This window comes from Seriola aureovittata, chromosome 14, assembly GCF_021018895.1.
Source record: "Seriola aureovittata isolate HTS-2021-v1 ecotype China chromosome 14, ASM2101889v1, whole genome shotgun sequence".
Classification (NCBI taxonomy): Eukaryota; Metazoa; Chordata; class Actinopteri; order Carangiformes; family Carangidae; genus Seriola; species Seriola aureovittata.
In genome coordinates, this window is record NC_079377.1 from 14,760,730 (window position 1) to 14,775,134 (window position 14,405).

The 14,405-nt window shown below is 40.1% G+C and overlaps 1 protein-coding gene across 17 annotated transcripts in view; it reads left to right on the top strand.

Moving 5' to 3' along the window:
* LOC130181198 (calcium-activated potassium channel subunit alpha-1) overlaps positions 1–14,070 on the top strand; it is a 153,366-nt gene extending 139,296 nt beyond the window's left edge. For 8 of the 17 annotated variants that reach the window (XM_056395106.1, XM_056395093.1, XM_056395094.1 and 5 more), the window contains 6 exons: positions 2,063–2,193; positions 4,118–4,312; positions 4,795–4,913; positions 5,381–5,605; positions 6,794–6,822; positions 9,390–14,069. In XM_056395106.1, the coding sequence (XP_056251081.1) occupies positions 2,063–2,193; positions 4,118–4,312; positions 4,795–4,913; positions 5,381–5,605; positions 6,794–6,822; positions 9,390–9,541 (851 nt within the window). In that variant the 3' untranslated portion in view covers positions 9,542–14,069. Of the gene's footprint in view, positions 1–143; positions 228–2,062; positions 2,194–4,117; positions 4,313–4,794; positions 4,914–5,380; positions 5,606–6,793; positions 6,823–9,389 lie in introns of all 17 variants that reach the window. The other 9 variants (XM_056395108.1, XM_056395100.1, XM_056395101.1 and 6 more) reach the window with 4 other exon arrangements.
* Positions 14,071–14,405: the final 335 nt, after the last annotated feature.

The following is a 14,405-nucleotide window of genomic DNA, read 5'->3' on the forward strand; positions in this document are numbered from 1 at the left end:
CCGGACAACCATGAATGTCTTGGAGTAAATCTGGAGTTGACACGAGTAGTCTGAGACAGCGAAATGCCTTTATTGCAGTCTTTGAAACTGTTTCAATAACGACACCGTTTCTCCCCCTCTCTGCACTGTCTCATCGCCATTAGCTAAAACTGGCAAACTACTGCCATTGGTTTCACTCAGTCAGGAAAAAAAAAGTGGAACCAACATACAAATGATAACAGAGCTGGGTAAGCTGAGCCTTTGTCCTCTGCTGCCGTTCGTTCCCTCGCTCCACCGCTCTGCTCCTCATCAGCTTGTCTTGATTTATCTGGCTGCAGTCAAGGCCCTCGTTGCTCCCATGGCTTCACTTTGAACACATTTTTATTCTTCGTTCTGGTTGAAATTGACTGTCTTGTTTTGGCCCCTTTTTAATGATTTTTTTTTCTTTTTTCTTTTTGGGGTATTTTTTTTTCCTCCAGTTGCGTTTGCAGAGCATCACTAGGCCTTTGATCATGCTCAGTCTGTCCTTGTGGCTGTTTTCATAGCAACCCCCCCCCTCACCCTGTCCCCCACCCCTCACCACCCCTTCCCTCCTCCTCCAAACACACACACACTCACACACACACATACGTATCCACCCCCACACCCCCTCCAATTCACTCTTTTGGCCCAGGCCCGTTTGCATCAGCCCCTTGTCTCCTTGACTGACATTTTTGTTCCACAGCGCACAGGAAGCCTGGGAAGAAATCAGATTTCAAAAACAAAAAACTTAAGATCAAACAATCTTTTAAGCTGTTTATTTATTTTTTAAATTCATTTTCAAGTTTCTTTTTTTCTCCTCCAGACCATATCTCTGAAGCTCAGATAGCGGTGGAGTCAAACAAAAACTTGCCTGATGCTCATTTTTTTTAAGTAACGCTGGTTTATAGACCCTTCAGTGCCCACAGCTGCTAGAAATACAGTCTAAGGAAAAAGACACACATGAAAAATACAAAAAATATCCTTGTTATCTCATTTTTGGGTTCATGCCATTTAGTTCATTTAGTAGATCTGATTCATTATTATTCATAAGATTAAAAAGTGTATTGTTACCTGGCTTTAATTCTTTCAGGGTACAGGTAAATATTTGAGATGAGATGTGATAAACACATTCATCAAGTAAAACTGAAAGACAAGCATGTCTTTATAAGTGCATGTTTTTTTCATGTGACATAGTAGTCATTGTTGAAGTCTCACTTTTTACAATATATAACAAATACATTAAAAAAAACTATGCTATGTGGTGTTTTTTTCTGATAAAATATTCATATTTTATCCTTTACTCAAGCTACACAGTCCACAGAAAGGTTATTTTCTCTTGATTGAGAATTTGTCTCTTTGTGTGTGCTACATTATATGCAATATATATGTAGTTTTGTACTGCAGTAATTTAAAAACAGATCAACATACAGAGGTCCTGAGGTACTAATGTAGAACAGATGTATGACCAATTCAAGATTGGAGACTTCTACAATGGTTATCACTGTGTGTGCATAATACAATTAAATATTTTCTCCTGAAATTGTGGTTTGTCTAAATGTATGAAATGCACCCTGCATGTGATATACAGTGAATTTAATATTACAAATACTGTAAATATTATTATATAAATATATATTAGATAAATACTTTTTTTTACCTTCCAAACAATTATTCAGTACATGGACAGAAAAACAACAAATTACAGATAACATGTTTATGTTTAATCTGACAGAGAGGTAAATCAGTCAACAGTATCATGGGGTCAGTCAAAATCATGTCAATTGTTTGGATAAGAAATAAAGTTCCTTCAGGGTAGCAGCAAAATATAATGTGCATCTAATGTTACATTATATTGCAAGCTCAAACCCTGAATCAATACCGATATACCTGAGAGTTTTTTGTGAGATTACGATGATGAAGCCACATCTTTTCATATGCAAAATAAATAAACAAGAAAAAAAAAATCCCTGAAGTCTCAGGTGTGTTGGTGTCTGTGTGTGTGTTTGACTCATTCCTCTTCACGGTGCCTTTCTCTAACTCAGATGTGTTTCCCCTCTCTCAGTGAATGACTCAAACGTTCAGTTCCTGGACCAAGATGATGATGATGACCCAGACACAGAGCTGTACCTCACTCAGCCGTTCGCCTGCGGCACCGCCTTCGCTGTCAGTGTTCTCGACTCCCTGATGAGCGCAGTGAGTTCTCAAGCACACTGTTCACTCGCTGTGTTGGGAGTTGTTTGTCAAAACCTAAAATAAAGTCACTTTTCAAAATTATACATTTTACTTCACCTTTGTATAATTGTGGTTTTCTGATTATTACTCTGTTATAGCATCCATTTCAGTTTAGATGCTATGAGAGAGTAACACTCCAAGTTTAAAAAAGAGAAAGTCTAGAGAAGTTTCAAACAAAGTACATGGAGATGTTGTGCCCATTGGGTAACAATTGCACATTATTGCACTGGTAGAAACTGCAGGATGAAGGAAAGAGATGAGCAACTGCAAAGTGAGTCAGACTGGAAAGATGGACCTGAGAAAACTTTTAATTCATTGGTGGTCATGACGCTACTATTTGATAAATAATTCTGTTTCCAAATACAAAAGTTTATCGTAAAAAAAAAAATTTTTTTCCAGACATAGTTTCCATGAAAGATTAGATAATCTTTCGACTATTACAGACTTTACAGCTGGTGTAAATCAAAACTCTGCTCTCCCAGTAGAAAAAAATGGGTTAAGTTTAGCAGTTGGTTTCAGTAGCACTGTTTTGGCATTTCAAGTAGGCAGAAGTTGGTAAATGAAATGGTACAGTACATTGATCACACATGCCTGCCAGCTCCACTGACATCAAAAGGGAAATTGTTGGCGTCACTCCTCACCTTAAGTGTTATGAATTCAACTTTCAAGAGCCTTATTAGATCTTTTAACGAAGTAAGTGTTGAAGGTTAGCATAATGGCGATGACACAAGCTTGGCTGGAACAGGCCAAAGAAACACTCTTTCATCTTTTGACAATGTCATCGCAGCACTGGGAATAAGAAAAAGGAGTAGGGAAGAAAAGAAAAAATCCTCTACACCTCATCCTCATCCACCCCCCCCACCCCCCACCCCCCCCCCCCCTCCTCCTCTCATGACCAACTGTGTTTTTTCCTTTGGGGCTGTGATGGCTTAATTCCAGCAGCCCTCTCAGTGAGTGAGGGGTTAGAGGGGCGTGCAGAGCCGAGCTGAGCAGGGAGTAGAGCAGGCGTCAGCTGTAGTCTGGCACTGGTCAGAGGTGAACCCAGCTAATGGACAGTGCTCATCCATCATGAGGCTCTGCAGGCCTGTCAGGGGCCCGGGGAGAGGAGCTGCCACTCTGGCCCGATTGCCGAGTGACACGGGCTGTCTTCACACGCTGCAAAAGCAGGTCCTGATCGGCTTGAAGGACAAGAGAACCTGACACCCGCAGAGCGCAGTCAAATCGTTGTTTCAGAAGGGAAAGCGGACATCATACAGAGTGTTCACAGAGGAAAGAGTAGTGCTGTGCTGAAGTACTACTGTTTTCTATATAACAGGAAGAGCCCACATGTTCTTTGATAATCAAAATGTCATTGATCACATCTTTCTCAAATCTTACGAATTTATATATCTTTAACATTATGAAACATTTCTTAAAGTGAATAAGTAAAGGGTTGGTTCACCAGTTTACAATAAAATATGTATTTCAGTGCTATTTAGTCATGCAGTTTTATTTGCCCTGTTTTTTAAGTAAATGAACATAGGTGCAGAATAAATGTCCACATTACATTGGATAATACACAAAGAAAAGTGATGTTGATTCTGAAGCTATGCTGCTATTGAATTTTCAAATGTAATTTATCAATATTGTCCACATAACAAACAATTACCATTTGCCTCTCTTGTATTGGGTGGTAGGCAGAAATCTCAAAGATGGACCATAGGAATGGTGCACAAGACAGAAAGTCTTCCACTGCCTGTCTCCTCATCTCCCAGTCAGTTGTATATGAAGAGACAGGCTGCAGGTCTACATAACAGGGGCTGTGCTTTCTTTCCACATCTGCCACCTCTCTCCTTGAGACTCTAATGGCATCTGCTTACAGATATCCCTTCTTTCTTCTCCCCAGACGTACTTCAATGATAACATCCTCACACTGATTCGGACGCTGGTCACAGGGGGAGCCACACCAGAGCTGGAGGCTCTGTTGGCTGAGGAGAACGCTCTCAGAGGAGGCTACAGCACGCCACAGACACTGGCCAACAGAGACAGGTGTCGCGTCGCTCAGCTAGCCCTCTACGACGGGCCATTTGCAGACTTGGGGGTAAGTGGATGTTTAAGCAGAGATGACACGTTTTGGCACTAGCCAGCAGCACACATCTGGCCACCTCCGCTCCTCACGGTCCTTAATTCGATGTGAAGAACAGTGATCACGCAAAGCAGGCCTTAGTGGGTGGAGAGGGAAGAGTGCTTTAGAGAGAACAATGAACACCACCAAAGAAATTCCAAGTTTAATTGGTTCCAACCTTGTTTTTACAGTTTTTTGTTATTGTTATACAGAACTTCCAATACTGAAGTAATTTTGTTTTTTCTTGGATGAATTGTGGCATAATTTGAAAACACTGCTGATTGTTACAGTCTGCACTGCCAACAAATGGTATTCACTTTCAAGCAAAATACCCTCAGCAAAGCAGAACATTGAATTTACACTAGAACTTTACAGAGAATTACACTCACTGCCACTGAGCCAGATCATCAGGCTGACCTAACACACACTCATGGAGTCTTTGTTCTGTTGTTCACCAGGATGGCGGCTGCTATGGGGATTTATTCTGTAAAGCGCTGAAGACGTACAACATGCTGTGTTTTGGAATCTACAGATTAAGAGACGCTCATCTCAGTACACCAAGCCAGTGTACAAAACGGTACAATTTCTGCATTCACTCAGCATCATGTGAATGATTTGATGTAATAAAATGAGTGATTAGGGTTAAAGATAGTGTACTTTATTAATCCCAAAGGGAAAATTGCAGGGTTACAGTAGCTACCTTAAATAAATCACACAAAATGAATGAGGCAGACGAGAAACAAGCACAATTAGATCCAAATCATATACAACCTAAAACAGATGAAATGAAATATAAAAATATAAAATATCGGATAGAATAAATAAAAAAACAGAATAGAGACTAAAGATAGGACTATAACATTAACTAGTTAACAAATGTACTTAATATATACTGTACAATGATAGCTATGTCTTGACTAATGTACTGTATTGTCAAGTAGACAAAAGATATTTTCTTTCTTTGATATATCCATACACTATCTGCTGCTTCCCCACAAGGATCATAAATGTTAATCTTCTATGTAATGTTTGTTTTCTGGGCAGATATGTGATTACAAACCCACCGTATGAGTTTGAGCTGGTGCCCACAGACCTGATCTTCTGCCTCATGCAGTTCGACCACAATGCAGGCCAGTCCCGGACAAGCTTGTCCCACTCTTCCCACTCTTCCCATTCCTCCAGCAAAAAGAGTTCCTCCGTCCACTCCATCCCGCCCTCCAACCGGCAGAGCCGCAGCAGTAAGACCCGGGAGGCCCGCGACAAACAGAAGTACGTGCACTCACGTTTCCTGTAGAGTTTTAACTTGCATGTTTAGTGTGTTATAACTGACCTGTATTTTATAGGTGTGTGTGTGTGTGTGTGTGTGTGTGTGTGTGTGTGTGTGTGTGTGTGTGTGTGTTTGTGTGCAGACTGTGGTGACACATGCACTGATAATTACTGTGTATTGTGTGTTTGTGGTTTGTTTGTGTGACTTGTGCTCTGCGTCCATGCCCAGTGTTTGTGTATTTCCTTCATAATCACCTGCATGTGGTCTTCACTCTCACATCAAAGCAATCATTACATGACATTAACAAATTTGGTAAGCCCACTCTGTGGGTAGGCTGGGCTCATTTTTATACTCAAAGACTGCTGAGACTGTTTTCTTCCAAGTTAAATTTGTGGCATTGTAAACAGTAAAACTATTCTTCTATTGTTCTGATGGCACAGCCACTGTGGTTGGAAATAAGCTTATACTAAGGCCTCAACCACAGCTAAATAAAATGACATAATACAACACAACACACATTCAGTATGTTGTTTGGTCTACCTGTTGTATCTGTCTTAATATTAGTTGTTTCATGTCTAACTCTTAATATTTGTGTAGTAAATAAGTGTTGTTTGTTGCATATTTGTGCACATTTAGCACACATGATCAGTACGCCTCGATCATGGCTGTAATGTATTGTGATTAACCTACTGTAGCTGATATTGATTATAAAGCACATTTGCCTACTCATAAGATCATCCCTCATTAGCAGTGTTGATATTTTGTTATTCATGGTGCATCTGTACTGCTTTATTGCATGTCCATGTTGGTAGCGCTCTTTAGCAGGCTCTTATTTCCTGTTCTGTTTATAATACAATTATAAGATTATTTCAAATTTGGTGAAATATTTTGACATACATGTCATATACTCACAAAAAAATATACACTTTGAATTTAAGTTTCATCTGGGAGAATAAAGTAGCTGAATTTTGAAATCGTGATATATTCTAAAAGCATGCAGATTTGTTACGAGAATTATTTAAAGGTAGATGATAAGCCCTGAATACATCTTAAAACTAAGATGTATGGTATAGTCTCAATACTGTAGTAACAATATGTAAGCCTTAGTTGGACTGGTAGCCACTTGTCAGTTGTGTATTGACTGTAAATACTACTCACTTACAGTAGATTACTTACCTCTCTTTTTGAAGTGCAACAAGGATGAATAGAATGGGCCAAGGTATGCAAGTTAACGATTCTGCATGACTTAGCAACCTTTACCTGGGGTTCTGATCATAACTATGTCCTCTGTGGACATTGTTATGACGAGGGGAGTTTGTTTTATTTCTTCTGTTCTTCAGATATTAAGTAAACCATGCCTCAGTTTAAGTTTTGCTTTCATCTGGAAAGCAAAATGTCTGCTGCTGCTCCTGCCTCCTCCCTGCCATGATCAGGACCATCCCCACACTGCATGAGGTTGAGACGAAACCCCCCTTTCTTTGTGCCTTTACCTCAGTTATTCACTTGATGATATGACTTTTCTTTTCCTCCAGAAAAATCCTTTTTTCACATTGTTTCTTTCTGTCATTTACCATGCCCTTTTTTATGATTTATTTCAACTTGAGATGGTTTGCATTGTGTGAGAGGTCTGTGTGTTTGCGCATCTTCCCTCCTATTGAATGCTATCAGATGACTGTAGCAGAATTTTAGATGTCATGTTTATGCTGTCATTGAGCACAGTAGTTTATTATTTTATCAGAATCAGAATAAAACACAGGGTAACAACATGTTTCCCACCTGTACAAACCCAGATCGTAGCTCACATGTAGGTCAGGCTGATTCAAATCCCCCTGATGCAGCCAAATTGCTTACTTCTTCACAGAACTTTAAGAAAGTGTGTCCAGCCCTGTGCCATCGGTCACACCAAGAAAGTGGGAGGTGTGACCAATTTAAAGTCTAAATTGAAGGGGGATATGAGCCTGTAAGTTTCCTCCTTGTAACCCTGTGCACCTGATATGGTGGTTTGAGGCGACATCAGTAAGTTCACCGTATCAGCAGCAGACTCTGGAGAGAGATGGCAGACATCTTGCTTCACCTCAGGCACAATTCTACACATCAAATGCCTGTGCTGTAACACACGGCCCCGCAGCCTTAAGCTTGCTGACACACACACAAGCCCACTCACAAATGAATCTCCACACATGCAAGCCTGCATGTACATGAACACACATTCACCCGTGTGCGCGCACGCACACGCACGCACACACGCACGCGCGCGCACACACACACACGCGCACACACACACGCAGGTTTGCTCCACATAGCAAAGTTAAAATTTGATATAACAACTTCACCCAAAAGGAAGTGACATCTTGAATGGCATTGCAGATGCCTGTGAAGTGCTGGGAGAGAGTTTACAAACTTCTGACAGCTGGCATACACCCTTCCCTTTCCTCAGAAACAGTGCTCTCATAGCATACTTAAACATGAAGAGATCCTCTCCAAAATGACATATCCAAATCTTTCAAATCTCTGCTCTCACATAATGACTGTCAGCATGAGAGTAAGGCTTACTATGAAATGTGTCAGCTCACCCAAATTACAAAACATATATTTTCCAACTTAACAATAGTTGTAAATAGCCATACATATAGTTTTTTAGAACTTAAGAATATTCCAGAAGGACAGCCATCACTGCAGCACACCACCATTCTGGACTTTATGGCAGATTGGCCAGACTGAAGCCTCTCCTCAGTGAAAGTTTCTACAAGGCACCTAAAGGTCTGTCAGACTGTGAGAAACAAAATTCTTTGGTCTGATGAAACCAAGATTTAACTGTTTGGCATCAATTTCTCAGCATTATGTCTGGAGGAAACCAAACATAATGCTTAGAATTGGTTGTCCATCTGGAGTTCAGCCAGAGTGACCATCAGGTTCTTGGTCACCTGTCTTACCAAGGCCCTTCTCCCTGATTGCTCAGTTTGGCTGGGCGGTCCGCTCTAGGTAGAGTCCTGGTTATTCCACACCTTATTCCATTTAAGAATGATGGAGGCCACTGTGTTCTTGGGAACCTTCAGTGCTACAGAAATGTTGTTTAGCCTTGCCAAGATCTGTGCCCCAACACAATCCTGTCTGTCTCTGAACTCTGCTGGCAGTTCCTTTCATGATATGCAATGTTAGCTGTGAGACCTAATATAGACAGGTGTGTGTCTTTCCAAATCATATTCAATCAATTGAATTTACCACGGGTGGACTCCAATCGAAGTGTAGAAATGTCTCAAAGAAGAGAAATAAGAGGCACCTGAGCGAAATTTAGCAAGGGGTCTGAAAAAATACTGTATGTTGATATGTGATATTATAGTTTTTCCCTTTTAACAAATTAGCAAACATTTCTAAAATTCTGAAGGGGTTTGAATACTTTCCAAATGCACTGTATAGTATATTTCAAAATCTGTGACTAGTAGAAAAAATTATGAAAACATGTTTTTTGTAATTTGGGTGAACAGACCTTGCAACACTTTGGTATTGTAAGTGAATATTTTGTCATTTTAAAATCAAAATCAAGATTTATATCCATATCCATATACATATATACTACGGACAATGTGACTGTGACAACTTAAAATTGGCTCATTGCACCAGAACAGACGCATACTCGACCTCACGGTTTGTTGCTAATCACAAAGAATGCCATGCAAATTTATCACTTAAACTGAGGCAGTATGGTTGTAAATAATCCCATCTTGCATACTTCTTCAAACTAACTCTGCCTTTTTTCTTCTTTCTCTCTCGCCTTGTCCTCTTCAGAAAAGAAATGGTTTACAGATGAACCAGAAAATGCCTACCCACGGAACATTCAGATCAAGCCCATGAGCACTCACATGGCCAACCAAGTCAACCAATACAAATCCACTAGTAGTCTGATTCCACCAATCAGAGAAGTTGAAGATGAATGCTGAACACCAGGTTTTCTTGCTGACTCACCAGACATCTGTACGCTCTTTCAAAAGAGATGGGAAGACATCACCAGTGGAGGAGGGATGATGATGATGATGATGATGATGATGATGATGATGATGATGATGATGACGACAGGGATGTTGAAGACTGACACATTTCTCTTCACTCATTCTTCTAATCAAGGGTTTGACAGGAACCCAAACTGGAAGGGACCTCCTATGTGTATACCTTTAATGTTACTTCCATGCTCTTGGACATCGTTTTATTTATTAATGTATCCATAGAGATGTACATAATGACAATCAAATAAGGATTGTACAGCCCCTCCCCCCTAGCACTTTTTGGAATTATTTTAAGAGTTGACAAAAAAAAAGTACTTCCTGTAATTCTTTGCAATAGTTCACCTCTTCGTGTGACCAGACTCCATGGCTAAGGTGACTGGTTACCGGAGGATGAGGGTTGCAGCGATAAACTGATCATATCATCTCCCAAAGATCCGCCCAGATGCGTCATGCTGATCCAGCTGGGTTCATCGACTTCATATCTCCTGTCTGCTTCTGTTTCTATTTGCACTAAAACTGAAAAAAGTCTCTTTTGACAGAACAACTGGAACCATCAGACCGCTGTCCCCCAGTAAAATGTCTCAAAGGAGATGAAGAGAGGATGAGAGGAAGGAAGGAAGGAAGGAAGGGAGGGCTGCTTGGCTTCAGAGACATACTAATCTTGTTCTTAGGTTGTTATACATCATGTCATTGCTTAAGGTTTGCTACTTCACTGTTGACTCGTCATGTTGAGTGAGAGCATTCCAGTCCTGCAGAACAAAATCATCTTGCAAAACAGTAGTCTAAAAACTCAAGAGAATGGTGCAGTGTTGGTGTATGCTGGCTGAAAGAGAACCCTGTACCTACATGTCCTCTGCTGATACGTCGGATCATAAAGCCTGTGACTCTGTTTCAAGCTCCTATCGCATGATATGTGCCTGAGCCCGCTCTATAACAGATACAGTGCGGTTGATCAACCTGAATACATGAGGAGGACGAAAAACAGCCTGCCCTGTCCTTCATGCGTTCAGGAACGTTTATGTACATGCTGTGTGTGTGTATTTATGTATGTGTATGTGTGCGTGCATCTGAGTCGCTCATCCTTCTGGTGTTGCACTGATCAATGCCATCTACCCCTCCCTCCCCATCAGCTTGTACGTGATGGTGCACCTTTGAAGGGAACAGCATGAGGGATCTTAGCTCAAAAAGTGAAAGCCATGGTAGAAAAAAACAGTAGAATAATTTAGAGGGTTTGGATCTACTAACAAAAACATTAGGTTACATCAAAAACCAAAACAAAATCCCCAACTATGATTGAGCCGAGCTAACATAAACAGCAGCCGTGTGCCCACCGTTAACGCTTTGCTGTGAGATCTGCAGCAGAATTGGGATCACAAAGAAGAGTGGTGTATTTTCTGAATGTTTTGTCTGTTACAAAAAGTTCACATCTGAGGAAAGAAATGCCACATATTGCATAAAAGTGGGCATCAATGGGTCCTCCTTTGATCGGAGCAACTGCCTGGCACAGGGTTGGCACAGAGGCAGTAAAGCGCTTGGATGTTCTCTGTTGCCAATCCAGATGTCACACGCCTCAAAACTCTCAGGAGTTAAGCTGCTGTGCTCGGTCCTCTGACTTGAGGAAATGCTCAAACATAGTTGGGTGGAAATGCAACAATGCCACAGACTGCAAATAAGGACACTGGAGAGGAACATGTGTTCTTTATGCCAGCCTGTGTGCAATGAGAGTGTGTTTTACTCATGTTTAGGCACTGATCCAAATCCAGCTGTGAGAGTGATGGCGGATTGAGGTGGTAGCCTCGTACTCCTAATACGTAACTTCATACAAGTATGTAGTTGGATTTATACATTTAAACATAATTATTTTGTATCCATAAACATAATCAATTTGTACTTATTTTTCTAGACAAGAATTAAGTGAAAAGTACTCTACTCTAGGAGAGAAAAAGACTCCATGAATATCTTTAATTACAACTACATATCAAGGGATTTTGTGTTTGACTATATCACCATTATTTCCCCCCCCCCCCCCCCCCCCCCCCCCCCCAATAAAGCTTAGACTAGCTTGCAGTGTGGAAACCACCATCTTCAGCCTGGCAGCTCGGCTCTGTTGAGTGCTTGTAGAAATAAATTACAGCTCATCTAAAGCCTCTTTTAGTTGCACAGATGAGCCATGTCTACTAAATAATGTGTCTACTACTAAGCATCCCTCGCTGTGAGCATGCAGACAGAACGATAGGTGTACAGGAATTATGTATTGGGGGGTAAATGTATTTAGATGGAGAACAGAGCAGAGTGGTAATAATAATGAGAAGATGATAGAGTCGCTCCCTCTGTGTGCAAGCCAGAACTGAATGACCTTCATTAGATGTGTTTGACCTAAATTAGGTCCCTAGTGTGGAGGGAGAGTGCATACACTACAGCACTGTGGGCTGTTGTTTTCCACAAAATACGATTTCAAATATGCCGGGGAGTCACTGTCTGTTAACTGCAGTGATTCTCCTCCATAGGCTGTAAAGGGAAAGTAATTCTAAAAAAAAAAAAGAAACAATTTTGGAATATGGAAAAGAACATTATATTGTGCTAAATATGTTTGTGTAAATTCAACCCATTATATAGACCATGTTTCTTTTTAAAACAAAGTGATCTGAGCTTCAATGTCCGTCTATTGGGTGTGGTGCAACTATACTGAAGCCTCATACACATTGTCCTGAAGTGAACTTTTGAACTGTGATTACATCGTTGTCACACTTTGTAGCAAATAGATTTCTTTTCAGAAAATATGTGAGTAAAATGTATGTATAATTGGGTTGTTAATGGCATACTTGCTAGCCTGAATAATAAGGAACTATTAATATCTGATAATGGCAATGACTCATTATACATAGAATCGACAAACTGATTGTTATGTTGAAAAAAAAAAGACAAATGTGTATCTTGAAAATGAGAGATCCTGGATTCTCTAGGAATGCGGGTTCTGCTGAAGTACTGCACGTGTGACAAGGAAAAGTCAGGCGGAATTTGATCTGGTTTGTCAGCCATCACAAAGATGGAAGGTAGCACCAATTCAGCAAAGCTTATCAAAAGAGAGAACATCCTTAATTTTCCTGTTTTTATTACTTTGTGTTATTGCAGGGTTTACATTCCATTTTGTCAGCTTGTCATTATCTGTCACAATCTGTCACAACTGCTTCTTATTTGTTTACAGAGTATTTTTGAGGTACTTAAACATAGCATTGTTCAGATATAAAAACAGTACATGCTGCAAACTGGCATTAACATAAACTCAAAGTAATGCACCATTTGTTTTCATTACACTTGATTACTGTGCTTTTTCTACCTGAACCCTCATTGTGCGACTCATTCAGGCTGGCATTATCCACAACACTGGACTGAGATGTCTCTCCTTCCTACACCTTGTCATATGTCTCTATTAGATGTTTCAGGTCTTTGCATTGTATACCTCTAAAGTTTTTAGAGTGTTTTTGAAGTGCCATGAAAAGAGTTTAGTTGAGCAAGCATCCTTCAGTCATTCAGGGACACAGGCTCGCTTTGAGGGAGCCGAGTCCATTTGTTTTCCACTGTGAGAACAGTGTCTGTACTGACATGGAGAACATCCAAGCCATCAATGCCTCCATGCCAGTATAGTGCCAGGCAGTGCAGGAGGTCAAGAGGAGGGCCCATATTAAGTCCCACTATTGCAAAAAGTGGCATTCAGGAGGTCTGAGGGGCAGCTGGGGCAGTTAGATACAAGCCCTGGCCATCAAACCACACACGTCTCTGCTGTGTGCTTGGTTACAGGTTATCAGACTGTGTCGTGTAGTGTAATTAGATATGGATGACTGAAAGATGCACATAGAGGCCCATGCCTGTAACATCAGATGTGTTGTTGTCCACTGAACAAATCAAAGACTATGATGCGTCATACGTTACTGTTACAGTATGTTGCATTATTTTTGTTAATCTATTTTTTGCTGTAAAGGATGGATATAATAACTTATTTGCTGGGAACTGTACTAGATATAATAAAATATATAATACTTATGGGGATGGGAGGTGGGTCTCAAGTCTTAATAATACATTAAAATTGCATTCAGCAATTTTTTTTTTTTTTTTTTAAGAAAAGTTGAAATTTTTGTTAATCTTTTTGGCTGCCTATCAGTTCAGGAAGAATTCAGGACATTGCTCTCGCGTATCACAGATAGGATTTGTTGGCACATCGTCATTGCAGCAAACAGGAGTTTGACATAGCAGTCTAATTAGTTTGGATGTGTTCTTGATATGATGGAAAAATTGATTATTTGATGGTGCTGAGTTGATCTACCTGACTCTGTCAAATATAATCTGCTGATAAATATACTGTCTTGTACAAAAAGTTTGTACATAGATTGTACATGGTTTCTTTTTGTATTTTCTCAAATTAAAATGGATGTATTTGTGTTCTAAAACTGGAAATTCTCCTCTTTTTTTTATTCCAGCTACAAAGTTTTCCTCTATTATTGTACTCCCTTAGGCTAAGGAATAACTAGTGGTGGAAAAGAACATTTACTCAAGTAGTGCACTTTAGTATAAATTCGAGGTACTTGTATTTTACTTGAGTATTTCCATTTTACGCTACATTGCTGAAAATCAATTGTTGCTGAAATGTTATTAATATGAGTAATATTATCAATTAATTAATTAACTTTCCAGTCTAAAAGAAATGTTGCGAGTTCAGCATCAAACTTCATTCCTTCACTCGCCAAGCATAGTCTCCCCCTTGTTTTGCTTCTATTTCTATCACTTCTTTTCTTTTACTGATCTT